This window comes from Hakea prostrata, chromosome 5 (assembly GCF_041222555.1).
Source record: "Hakea prostrata isolate BN-2017 chromosome 5, UWA_Hpros_2, whole genome shotgun sequence".
Taxonomy (NCBI): domain Eukaryota; kingdom Viridiplantae; phylum Streptophyta; class Magnoliopsida; order Proteales; family Proteaceae; genus Hakea; species Hakea prostrata.
Window position 1 is genome coordinate 18,243,095 of NC_142604.1, and position 12,649 is coordinate 18,255,743.

The window sequence follows — 12,649 nt, forward strand, 5'->3', positions numbered from 1 at the left end:
TACTTTGAATGGAGTCCACTACTTTGTATGATTGACAAGAATTCAAGAGTTCCATTCTACTACGTCTAGAACAATGGGGTTAACTTAGTTGACAAAGATCAATGCCAAATAAGATGAAGTCAAGAGTTTGAATTTCCTTAAGGCAAGGAGCAAACCTGTCATATGTAGGATAGTTATCCCCCCACCCGTTCTTATATAATGTTTCGAGGTCCAAGAAAAAAAATCTTTTTCTAAATATGCATCTCATATTCCCACATACGTTCACTATATAGCCAAATCATGTAATCCCAAACAATCTGTTGAAAGCATGAATCACAAATTTTCCATTCCTTTAATTTATTATTATTTTATTTATTTTTTTGTAATTTAGTACATTATTGGGCATGGGCAAGGAAGGCAAGTGATTTCGGTGCTGGGCGAAACAAACCCAGCACCAAAATTCAATCTAGTGGGATATTGCTGATTTCTCGGCAATATCCCGCCATCACCAATATAGCGATTTCTTGCAGATAACACTACCATGGCAACACCACCGTTCGTCATAAAAGCTTATTCATGGTGAGCAAACGTCTTTGATGCTCTTGGTGTTCGAAAGAGCAAACTCTGACTTTTGGATTCCGGCTTTTGTTCAGGCAAGGATGGAGGAGGAAGATGAACAAAAGGCATATTTTAGCCACACACGGGTCATGTAAGACCATGGAATTATATAAAAATAATAGAGCAAATACCCAATGGAGACCAACACCCACTTAGTTTAAAAACACCGAGACCCCAAAATTGGATTTTCCTAGATAAATTTTCAAAATTTCGAAAACTGACGTTATTTTAGGGATATAACCGATAAACGATAATTTAACCATTGATAAATTTGACAAATATATCAAATAAAACAGTGGGACTTAAACATAAAGTGGGGTGGCTAAGGCCCAGGTGCGAATAATTTGCTCAAAATAATAATAATAATAATAATAATAATAATAATAATAATAATAATAATAATAATAATAATAATAATAATAATAAGGTAATTACTGCCCCTTGACTCGATTTTATTACTACTTTATCCCTTATACTTTAAAATGCTAATCCAACATTTAACTTGTCCAAAATTACAAGCCCCACCGTTAAGCCCGTTAGTTGAGATGTGACATGTATATTTTTTCAAAATTTAAAAATAACCGATTATCTCTTTACTATTTACTCTTTTGTCAAGTTATAATACTACCCTTAATTAACTATGGGGAAAATTAGTTTTAAATTAACTTCTCATTTCTAAAAAGAAACCAAAAGAAACCACCGAATAAAGGAAATATTTGATTTTTCTTTTCTAAAAAGAAATCGCCTAATAAAGGAAATATGTGATTAAGTAAAACTTACAATAGAAACTAAAATATTACGAAATATCAAATGTAATTCAAAGTTGGAAATTGAAATTACCTAAGGGCCTGTTTGGTTACATGAGTCTGGAGATTTCAAATATCTAGAAATTTCAAATCTATAGATTTCAAATCTATGGAGTTATAATTTATAAAATTAGATGTTTGGTTGTGGAATGAAATCTGTGGATTCATCCTAAAAAACTATTTGATCGACGTGATTTTTGTGAATTTTGCAAATATATAGCTTTTTTGAAATCTCTGGATTTCATCCCTCACCCATAAATCTATAGATTCACGTTTTTAGTGTAAAAAGGTGAATCTAGAGATTTCATGAATCTAGAGATTTTTACAACCAAACGGGTATAATTCTCAGATTCATGAATCCGGAGATTTGAAATCTCTGGATTCATGTAACCAAACAGGCCCTAATATATGCTGACCATTATACATGTTATCAAATTTCCTATCAATTAGCATCTTATATGCTATTTTTTTTTGTAAAATTCCCATCATTGTGATTGTGAAAATTTTAAGTAGAACATGAAAATTTCAACAACCATAAGTGTGTAGTCCCACCAAAACCAAAATTGATTCTAAAATATAAGATTTTAATGATATAATTGACATTCAATATAGTTTCTATAAATGAAGGTAATGTCATATTTTTAACTTCTTAATTTTAATGAATGGGCAAAATAGACATTACATATTTGATATTAACAATCACTTAACATCGTTAGAAGTGAGGGGAGCAACAGTAATTTCATAAAAAAAGAGGTTTGATTAGTAATAAAACCAAAGTACAAGGGGTCAATAGTAATTACCCCTAACAATAAACATATACATCTCTCTGTACATGACTTGACTTTTCCTACCAAAAAAAGACTTGACTTTTTTTTTTTTTTTTTTTTAACTTGACAATTGACAAAACAACTTGACATTAACGATTTGCAATGATTATATTATATTATTTATTATTATTTAAATTTTTATATTTGCATTTTGCGTTTTGCTTTTGCGTATTTTCTGCAAGATTTTGCGGGTTTGCTTGGTTAGCCAGGTAACGAACCGGCGAATCAAGCCAAGATTTCGTTCCTTGGGCGTGGGCAAAAGTGGTTGATGAATATAACTCAATCCACCACTAATGGGAAATCGACAATTCTTTCATGTAATTTGTATCTTAGTTGTTTACAATTTGGTTCATAATCAAGGGTAGAACCAGGATTCAATATTGGGGGGGGGGCGAAGAATGGAAGTACAGATTGGGAAAGCACTAATGGTTTATCGCTACACATATTGTATGGGTCCTTAAGACCCATTGAGGGTCCCACGTACGAATTATTTTATTATATTAAGGAATAAACTCACATATATTTTATGAGGCCCACACATATTTGATAAAAATAGATAAATTATTGATAATGATAGTTTTTTTCAACAAGATATAAATAAATTAAAGCATCGGTACAAAAATACTCACGGCTTCAACCCTAAAATGTGAGATGCAAATCAAAAAAAAATTTTAAGGTAAGAAATGCAACCAATGGTACTTAGTTACCTTACTAACTATAAACATTTTATTTATAATATAAAATCAAATTGCAAAAATTGTAGACAAAATAAAGAAACAAAGAATATATAATCAAATTAAAAAAAAAAAAAAAAAAAAAAAGAGAGAGAAACAATAAATAAATTGAGAAATAAAAAGAGTACTTAATTGTGGGGAAGATTTTTTTTTTTCCCAAATTTTCTTTAACCCATGGTTATAAAAAGGGAAGAATAAATAGGAAAAAAGAAACATAAGAGAATAAATAGGAAAAAAGAGAGGAGAGAGAAGATATGAGAGAATATAGGAATTGAGGAGTTAGTTTATAATTATAAATGACATTTTGAATATCTAATAATATATATTTTTTTTAATTTTTTTTAATCTACATTTATAGAAAGAGATGAGAATAAATAGGAAGAAAAGATGTGAGAGAGAAATGGGGAGAATAAATAGAAATTGAAGAATTAGTTTTTAACTAGAGATGACATTTATACCTGAAGAAAATTAATATAAAAAATCCAAAATTTAAGGGATTAATTTGAAAAATCCGGGGATTGCCCCCTGGCTCCTTGTTGAAAACAGTTTTTGTCTTCTTCCCCTCTTTTTCTTGTCTACTACATTAACCATAACAAATCATCTTAATTTTATGACGTTGGGCTTTTCAAGAAGCTACCTTAGAACTTGAAGTATATCCCATCTATTCTAATGTTCAATAAAAGAAAATCTATGAGGTCACTTAATAAAGTTTATTTTATTACACATAAATCATGCTATCATATCATACTATTATATAAATAAATAAAATTATATAAAAGCATGTACTTCCATTTTGTGGTAAATTTTTCCTTGGCTATTATATTATTCTTTTTTCTTTAAAATACATTTAATTTTTTTATTGTCTATTATTTCTTTACCTATTTTTTTATTTTTTTTTTTTTTTTGCATTTTGGTTACTAGTAAGTAGTAACAGATTACCTTTAAAAAAATCTTCTCCTAAATTCTAACCCTTCATCCACGATTTTGACCATTTCCATTTTTCCATCGAAATCTAATTTTCTCCCAAAAGCTTCAAATTTTAAAATATAATACTTGGTAATGAAATATGGTAAAATCTTATATTTTTAGGGTATCAACGGGCGGCGATAGGCCGGCCCAGTCTTGAACCCTAATCTTACCCTAGAAAATTAAATTGAAACCCAAGCTCAACCAACTCTATCAGAGTTTGGATATTTGAGAGCTTTGAGCTTATGTTCCACGATTGGTTGCCCAACTAATTGATTTATTTTGATTACGGCAATACTCCCATGCCGATTTGATCAAGAATTCTCCATTTGTATTTAGTGACCAGATTAGTCTAGCCGTAATGTTAGAGTGAACCTAAAGGACTTAGGAGCATTATCAAAGGGCGGGTTTGGCTAGGCCGATCTACAAGGTTTTATTGACACCCCTAATATTTTTTGAAAAATTAATATATCATATTGGTTAAAGGGAAAAATATGGTCACTTTCTTAAGATATGCATTAAAACGAAACATATATTTGTGAAATAAAAAGAATATATTTTCGTGACAATTCATTCCTTTTATATCCTTCATTTTATTTTATTAAAAAATATCTTTATATTTTTATTGCTCGTCATTTCTTTGCCTATTATTTCCGGGCATTCTTGACATTTTGCAACTAGTTTTTCATCAAATAATCTTATGTTGGGTAATTAATAATTATCTTTTAAGAAGGAAAAAAAAAAAGTCTTACTATAATCCTTTTTATTGGTTCCCAATAAAGAAAAACCCTCATTGGTAATTTGGTAGATTAAATAATTTTTTTTCCATTATAAAAACCTTCCCTAAATTTTCTTCCAATCCCACGGATTGATTTAGTTTCCATTTTGCTTTTCGGTCAAATTCTAAATTTTTTTTTTATTTATATAAAAAAAAAACTCCTTTTGCTATATAAGGTTCCTAGTCTTGTTCATCGGATATCACCTCCCTACATAGGCTAGCTACTTGCTATCATCAATCGATCATATATTTTTTCCATGGCTGCAGCAAAGTTCAACTCGAAAGGCTTAGCTCTTTTTTCAATGCTTGTCTTGGCAGTGCTGCTTGCACTTCACTTTGGCGGCGGCAATGCAACTAGCACCACCAAAGAGAATAACAGTAACCCCATTTGGTCCTCCAGGAAAGTACATTTAACACCGTGCAGTCATGGAGGGCTTTGCGGTTTGGCAAACTGTTGGTGTTGCTTGACATCTAGTGATGACAAACACTGTTACTTCACAAAGGAGGACTGCTTGAGGGTTTGCCCGGCGTTTCCTCCCTCGACAACTTCAGGAAGCCCATGATTTGGTGGCTCTTCATAGCTAATGGTTGTCATGAATGGTGTGGACGTTAAAGCTTAATCATTAGATTTGTTAGTTTTACCTGAGTATCTCTCTGTAACCAGTAACTATGAGTATTATCATTATTTAGCTTTTAGCTATTTAATAATGTATTCTGTTTTGTTAGCATTGGTATAATCTTGGAGTTGGAAGCAATGCTCTATATATAGGATTTTTGTTCATGTCTGTGAGGACATTTATGTTCACAGGCGCTAGACTTTGATGCATGGCTTCAGAAGTTTAAAACTTGTGGCCATCAAATTTTACCAATGACATAAAATTTGATGGGTCTTTATATTAGAAAGTTTGATTACAACAAGTATCCACCCCTGAGATTTTTCAAATTCACAAAAACAACTACTTTTCTCCTAATCAAAAGAAACTTTAGTCCTGTTTCCATGGCTATTAGGCCATACTTGATTGCTCCTGCATTTGATGATGGACTAGAAAGATGCCTACCTGGTTTGGCCATTGTACATGAAAACTCAATTATTATCAAATTTGGTGCCCGGCTCCACCAAAGAATTTAATCTAAATCATCATTAAATGTCGAAGAATCACTGAAAACCGATTGTGAATCTCAACAATAACAAAGATGAACATGAACACGATCCAATGACGAATCCATTTGATGTACTTGCAAACATGGGGGGAAATAACGAGAGGATTTTTTTTCTTGGGGGTGTAATTAACTGTGAGATGTTAAAGGGGTAAAATTTCATTAGATGGATTAGGGTTTCGATTATGCTTATCTGTTTTAACCTTTTCATACCGTGCAAAGCAAAGGAGGATGACAACTCCGAACAAGATCCAAAGAGACCATTATAGAAAAGGACGATTTCGAAGTTTAGGATTTCGTTTCACTAGGAGAATTTTGTTGTCTACATTTTTAATATAAAAGCCCATCGTATACATTTCAACCAAACGTCACTTTTGAGGAACGTGTACATATTCTACAAAATTAACTCTTAAATCTTACCATTTTAATACCCTTCCATCGGGGTAGACATATTTTTTCCAGATTATTTGCATCTCATTTTGTCAATTTATTAAAATATTTTTTATTCATTTACACCCTTTGTTTTCTTGCCATAACTAACCCAATAACTCTATTTATCAATCAATTCTTAATAAATAAAATTTAATCTAAATTAGAGATTCTATAGAAAAATAAATCTTCAATCCTACCGTTTTAAATATAATTCCCCAATATCCAAAATTAACTCTTAAGTCTTACTGTTTTAAATCTAAGACCTCAATATTTAAGGGCTTGTTTGGTTACATGAGTCCGGAGATTTCAAATATCTAGAGATTTCATGAATCTATGAGACTTCAAATCCGTTTGAGTCATAATGTATAAAATCTAAGTGTTTGGTTGTGGAATGAAATCTATGAGATTCACTCTTACAAAAACTATTTGATCGACGTGAATTTTGTGTAAGGTGTGCAAATGCAAAGATTTCAAAAAATCTATACATTTGCACCCATTCACAAAAATCTACATCGATTCAAATATTTTATTAAAAGGTGAATCCATAGATTTCATTCCATAACCAGACATCTAGATTTTATAAATTACAACTCCATAGATTTGAAATCTATAGATTTGAAATCTCTAGATATTTGAAATCTCCGGATTCATGTAACCAAACAGGCCCTAAAACAACTCTTAAATCCTACAATGTTAAATCTAATATTTCTCTCTTACATCTTTATATTTTTCTCCAAATCTTCTTTCAAAATTTTGTATCATTCTCATTTTTTCAAGTTATTAAAACATTTCCTTTTTTAATTTAAAACCTTTATTTTCTTGCCATAATTAACCCAGTGAATTAGTTTTCTTATCAATCCTAATATGGAAATTAGATATTCTACAAAAATAACTTCTGAATCTTAACATTTTAGGTCTAATACATACTAGTCTCTCATGGCCGGTAAGGAATTTCTAATTTGTCTTTCGTTAGGGCATTGACAATTTTCAAGACTTTTACTAATGGCAATGTGACAAAGTCGTCAAGGTTCATGCTAGTTCTATATAGTTATTCTTCCCAAGTTCGATTATTGTTATGAGCTTTTAACTACTATGGATACATTGGTAATCATCTTGATATGGTTTGTTTGCTGAAACTGGTTTTGTGAGTTTTCCAATTACCAGCATAAAAATGCATAAACATTTCAATGACACAACCAAAGGAAAAAAATTAAACACATATATTAGCTGGGGTGAAAAACCACCTTACTTGTTGTGATGAGGTTAACAGAGTGGATGAGGTTCCAGAGCAAACAAAGCAATACACCTGGTATGTTAGTGATTCACAGAACCCAAAAGCTTCAGAGAAGAAAAAAAGAATAAATGTAACTCCCTAGAGAGCAAAGTGAAGGAAACCCAGTTCAACCCTTTAAGTACCGCTATAAATTCAAAGTATTGTGGGGAACAAGAACATTAATAACTTGCCGGAAATTGCAGCTACACTGGGGGGAAAAAAGCATGACCCATTCAAGTATGTGTTTTCCAATACTAATCCCCAACCTCAGTCTCTGATGTAGTTCTTAGCTCGACTTGTCATGTCTTCAAACTTTGCAACAGTAGACATCAAAGAATAACTACAAAGCTCTTCCAAATAAATTAAATAGGTTTAAAAGGTTTGTAACCATCAAAGCTCAGCTGAAAAGAACTCAGGAATGTGAACTTCTTGATTGGGCAATTTACCAACATTAGCTTCCTTTGTGATGATAGAGATTTGTCAGCAGAGAGAGGGAGAGAGTTGCAGAATGCTGCTGTAGTTGTATTGGTAGCATCCATTCAAATGGTTGGAGACAATAGAAGAATAAGTTACTCAGTCTTCCTTCGCTGTTGATAAATTAGAACCCAGATGTACACTGGCTTAGGCAGCTCGTCATGCAGAGCAAGAAGGTTATCCCAACATTCCTTATTTGATCGTTTTCAAGGTAAGTTCTTCGATTTTCACCTAAACCCAAATAATCCTTCAAAGCACTATATAACTGGAATAATGTCTTCCCTGTCTTTAACATTTTCCTCCAACCCCAACGATGGTTTGACTAAGTCAGTTAACATGGAATAGATCTCCCTCATCTCTGGGTGTGATGTATCTCCAACAAGAAACTCGTGGACAATGCCATTCACCTCAATTGAACTACAACCAGGAACCTTTTTGACTCCAAGATCCTTCATGTTTTTTCTCACCTTAGTCACATCCTCCCATCTGTCTGCTGCTGCATAAATGTTGGCAAGAAGGGTATGTAAACCAGAATTGCTAGATTCAACTCCATCAAGGCGTTTGGCCACACGCTCACCCATCCTAATATTTCCATGGATTCTGCAGGCACTAAGCAAAGCACCCCAGAGAGGAGCTGTGATTTCAAATTTATCATTTGGGATTGTCTCTATCAGCTTCTCAGCTTCATTCAACAGCCCAGCACGGCCAAATAGGTCAACCAGGCATCCATAGTGCTGTGCTTGTGGTTCCACTTGGTGTTCCTTCCTCATAGAATTAAAATAATAACGACCTTCCTCCACCAATCCCCCATGACTACAAGCACTTAGAACTCCAATGAAGGTGATAGCATCTGGTTTAGCACCAGCAGATTTCATTTTGACAAATAGTTCTAGTGCTTTGCTGGTCAAACCATTCATGGCAAGCCCACAGATGATTGCAGTCCATGAGGCATTATCTCTCTCTTTAACATTCTCAAATATCTCCACTGATTTCTCTATGAATCCACATTTTGCATACATGTCAATAAGAGCAGTAGCAAGAACAGCATCTATTCTGATCCTGTTTTCCTTGATATGTTCATGAATCCACTTCCCTTGTTCTAGGGCTCCCAATTGAGCACAGCCTGTAAGGAGTGCAACCAGAGTAAATCTATCTGGTTTGACTCTCTTAATCTGCATCTCCCGAAACAGAGCTAAAGCTTCATCAAAACGATTGAACTGCACATACCCATTTATCATAGCTGTCCAAAGAACAACATCCCTTGTTGAAATCCTCTCAAACAGATCCCTGGCATCATCCAGCTGACCACGGTTCACATATCCAGAAACCATACTCGTCCATGAAATCACATTTTTCATTGGCATTTCATCAAAGACCTTACTTGCCAGACTTAAACTTCCACACTTGGAGTACATGTCTAACAAGGCGTTACCAATTATAGTTGAGAATTCAAGCACCTTAAAGATATAACCATGAATCCCCTTACCTAGTTCTATGTATCCCAAACCGACACAAGCTGAGAGACAGCTCACTATAGTAGCTTCATCAGGGCGGGCAGTAGTTTCCAGATACATCCTTCTGAAAACAGAAAGTGCATGCTCAAACCTCCCATTCCTGACATAACCTGAAATAAAAATATTCCATGTAACGACATCTCTTTCAGTCATTTCTTCGAACAACTGCTGTAACGTTTCAGTATGACCCATTTCAGCGTACATGTCCATAAGCGAGTTCCTAGCGAAAGAGTCAAATTCAAGCCCAGTTTTAATGATGAAACCATGAGCTTTCCTTCCCTCGATGACCTCCCGCAAACATCCGATTGCTTTAAGAACAAATGGATAAGTAAAATTATCGGGGGATAAACCATTCCCTCTCAATCCAGCAGAGAGAAAAACAGCTTTCTTGAAGCTACCCTTCTTGACAAATGCTTTGATCATCAAATTGTACAAGAAAAGACACGGTTCCTGAATGTAATCGAAAATTCTCTCGGCGTACTGTAAATTTCCAGAATCTGGGTCCGTACAGAAGACCATAAGCTTGTTCAGTGCATCTCTGTTCTGATGAAGACCAGCCCTGAACATCTGGGACTGTATTTGTTTCAAATCTTTTATCGATTTGCAGTTTTGGAGGTGAAGTAAGCATTCTTGTTTAGTTAGCCTTGCGGTCTTTAGGGTGGAAGAGGAGAAGAAACAATGTGTATTTGAGAAAGAACGATAGGCAGTGACGTTAAATAACTGTACTGCAGGTCGCAACAACATGAACATGTGTAGTCTTTATATTTTCTCCTCTTCTCAACTTCCATGAAAGATCTGTGCTTTTAGTTATGATCGAGATGCTTGGGAGGTTTTCCCAACTGGGAAAGGGAAAACCTATTTCTTTTTTTAAAACCTTCAAAGGGATTTGAGACGTGGAGAAATTAAATTTATTTATTTAGTAATAGAGGTTCATCCCGGCTAGCTTGCTCGCACATCGATTACATCCTCAGGGAGGAGACTGTCGTACACAAGGGTCGAACCCACAACCGCTCCATTGAGAAGTATAGATCTTACTACTATACCAATCCTGTATTGGCAAAGAAATCAAATTGTGTAGGAGGGATGAACCATAAATGAACCATGAACGTAGACTTAAATAGCTAGGCCTAAACCAAACACATTGGCGCCGGTAGCCATTATTTTGCTGCTTCTTGTGGTGGAATCCAATTGGAGAAATAGGTAAGAACCTCCGCCTAGATCCACCAATCTGGTGGCATGTTGTATTGGTCACCAGTGCCTCCGGTTTCGTTGGTAACCACATTTCTCTAGCACTCAGACGTTGTGGCAATGGCATTCTGGATCTTTATAATTTCAACAACTATTATGATCCACCAAATGATCGTGGAAAGATATTCTTGACCAATTTCTAGTAATTTTTAATGTTAATAAAGCAGCACAATAGAGTTTACATCTAACACCTTAATGAATTCACTAGTTCATACAATCGTTCCATTTGAAGTGCACAAGGGAGAAAAAGGGATGGGGAACCTGTTCATGCTTGTGCATCGTCTCCATTGAGGTTATTGTGGGATGAGAGAAATGTAACTAGTTTTGAGGAGTATAAATACAAATTGATGGTGAGCTTGTAGATGTTGTGGGCGATTCATGGGTCTTGAAACCTAGCCCTATATCAGTCACATGGCATTCGGTTCATGGGATTGATGAAGGTTACTTTCCAAAAGTTTGATCTGCACACACTTGGTGGTATATAAGGGAAGGTGAGAACATGTATGAAGACAAAGTTCAGTAGAGAGAGTAGATTGTTGGGTGTTTAATGCCCTCTAGGTTGCTTCACCTGAGTGGAAGGAATGTAGGCTGGGAATACAAGTTCTACTATTGTTGCTCATTACTGAGGTTTTGTTTTCTGATGTTGGGTTTCCAAGAGAGCTAGTAAAATGCACTATGCCGGCTTTGTGGAAGGAAGGGGTTGGAGAAGGCTGGAAAGGGTTTGTGTATATAGTGGAAGGCATTTAGTGACAAATATGGAGCTCTAGGGAAGATAAGAAGCTTGAATAAGTTTGATGATGAAAACTCACAGTCCAATTTTTGTGGTAGGTACACAGCATATGCAACTTGGAAGAGGAGGAAAATGTGAAAGGAGGGGGAAAGTACTGTTGGATATTACTGTCACCCAAGCAACCTCTTTTCTTCCTGTGTTTTTACTTTTTTTTTTTTGTGGGGGTTTGTGGGGGTGTTTTGTTGGTGGGTTTTTTTTTTGTGTGGGGGTGGCTTGTACATAGTATTTGAATCAATAAACTCACTTTTCTTACTTTCTTTTAGTGTACATTCACGTATTTGAATCTACAAACCAAAGGCAGTTTATCAAAGGTGAACTATTTCAGAGTGAACTTAAGGTATGAGAGGCTTCCTACTTACTATACTTTCTATGGTTTCATAGGTCATGATGATACTAGATGTGAGATTATTCGAAGCTGCGAATACCCACTGTGAATCCTATGGCTGCTACCCAGATGAAGTTTGTAAAGATTTCACAATGGTTAATTATAGGGCTAGCATACGGGAAAACCCACCACCCATTAGGCTTGTTGAACAAGCTCTTCCCACTCTCCTGACTATCGGTGTCAGAGATGGTGACCCAAACCGCCATGAACATTCTCCCCACACCTTGCCACTTGGTGGCACCCTGACTACAACCCAACCTACACAAAGTACAACCACGTCTCTCATAGTACCTGTCCAGCAAGAAATTGTAGGGCTCTCATCGACAATAGCCTCTCTCATATCAAGAGCCGACCACCATATCATGAGCCCCAACCTTGTCTCCCAACACGTGGCACCTACCATTACACATGGTCCCATCAATTAGATCTCGACCAATCCTTATGCGACTCCTAACTTGTTACCTTACCCTTTCTACTATCCTAATTTACCAACTTGCCATCCCACCAACTACCCTAACCAAGTTCCACCTTTTCCATACCAGCTCTCTTTCTTTCCTATTGCAAATAATGACAACAAACATATCCCAAACTCAGCTTTTTCAAATATCCCCTATCTGCAAACTCATTTGTTTTAAAACCCTAGTTTAAACTCAGCTATTATGTCTAT

The 12,649-nt window shown here is 35.0% G+C and overlaps 1 protein-coding gene across 1 annotated transcript; it reads right to left on the minus strand.

The window, feature by feature from the left end:
- Positions 1-7,530: 7,530 nt before the first annotated feature.
- Positions 7,531-10,419, minus strand: LOC149015578 (Pentatricopeptide repeat (PPR-like) superfamily protein). The gene has a single exon (XM_089155755.1). It carries the CDS (start codon positions 10,307-10,309, stop codon positions 8,303-8,305), a length of 2,007 nt encoding a protein of 668 aa, XP_089011881.1. The 5' UTR covers positions 10,310-10,419; the 3' UTR covers positions 7,531-8,302.
- Between the last annotated feature and the right edge of the window lie 2,230 nt (positions 10,420-12,649).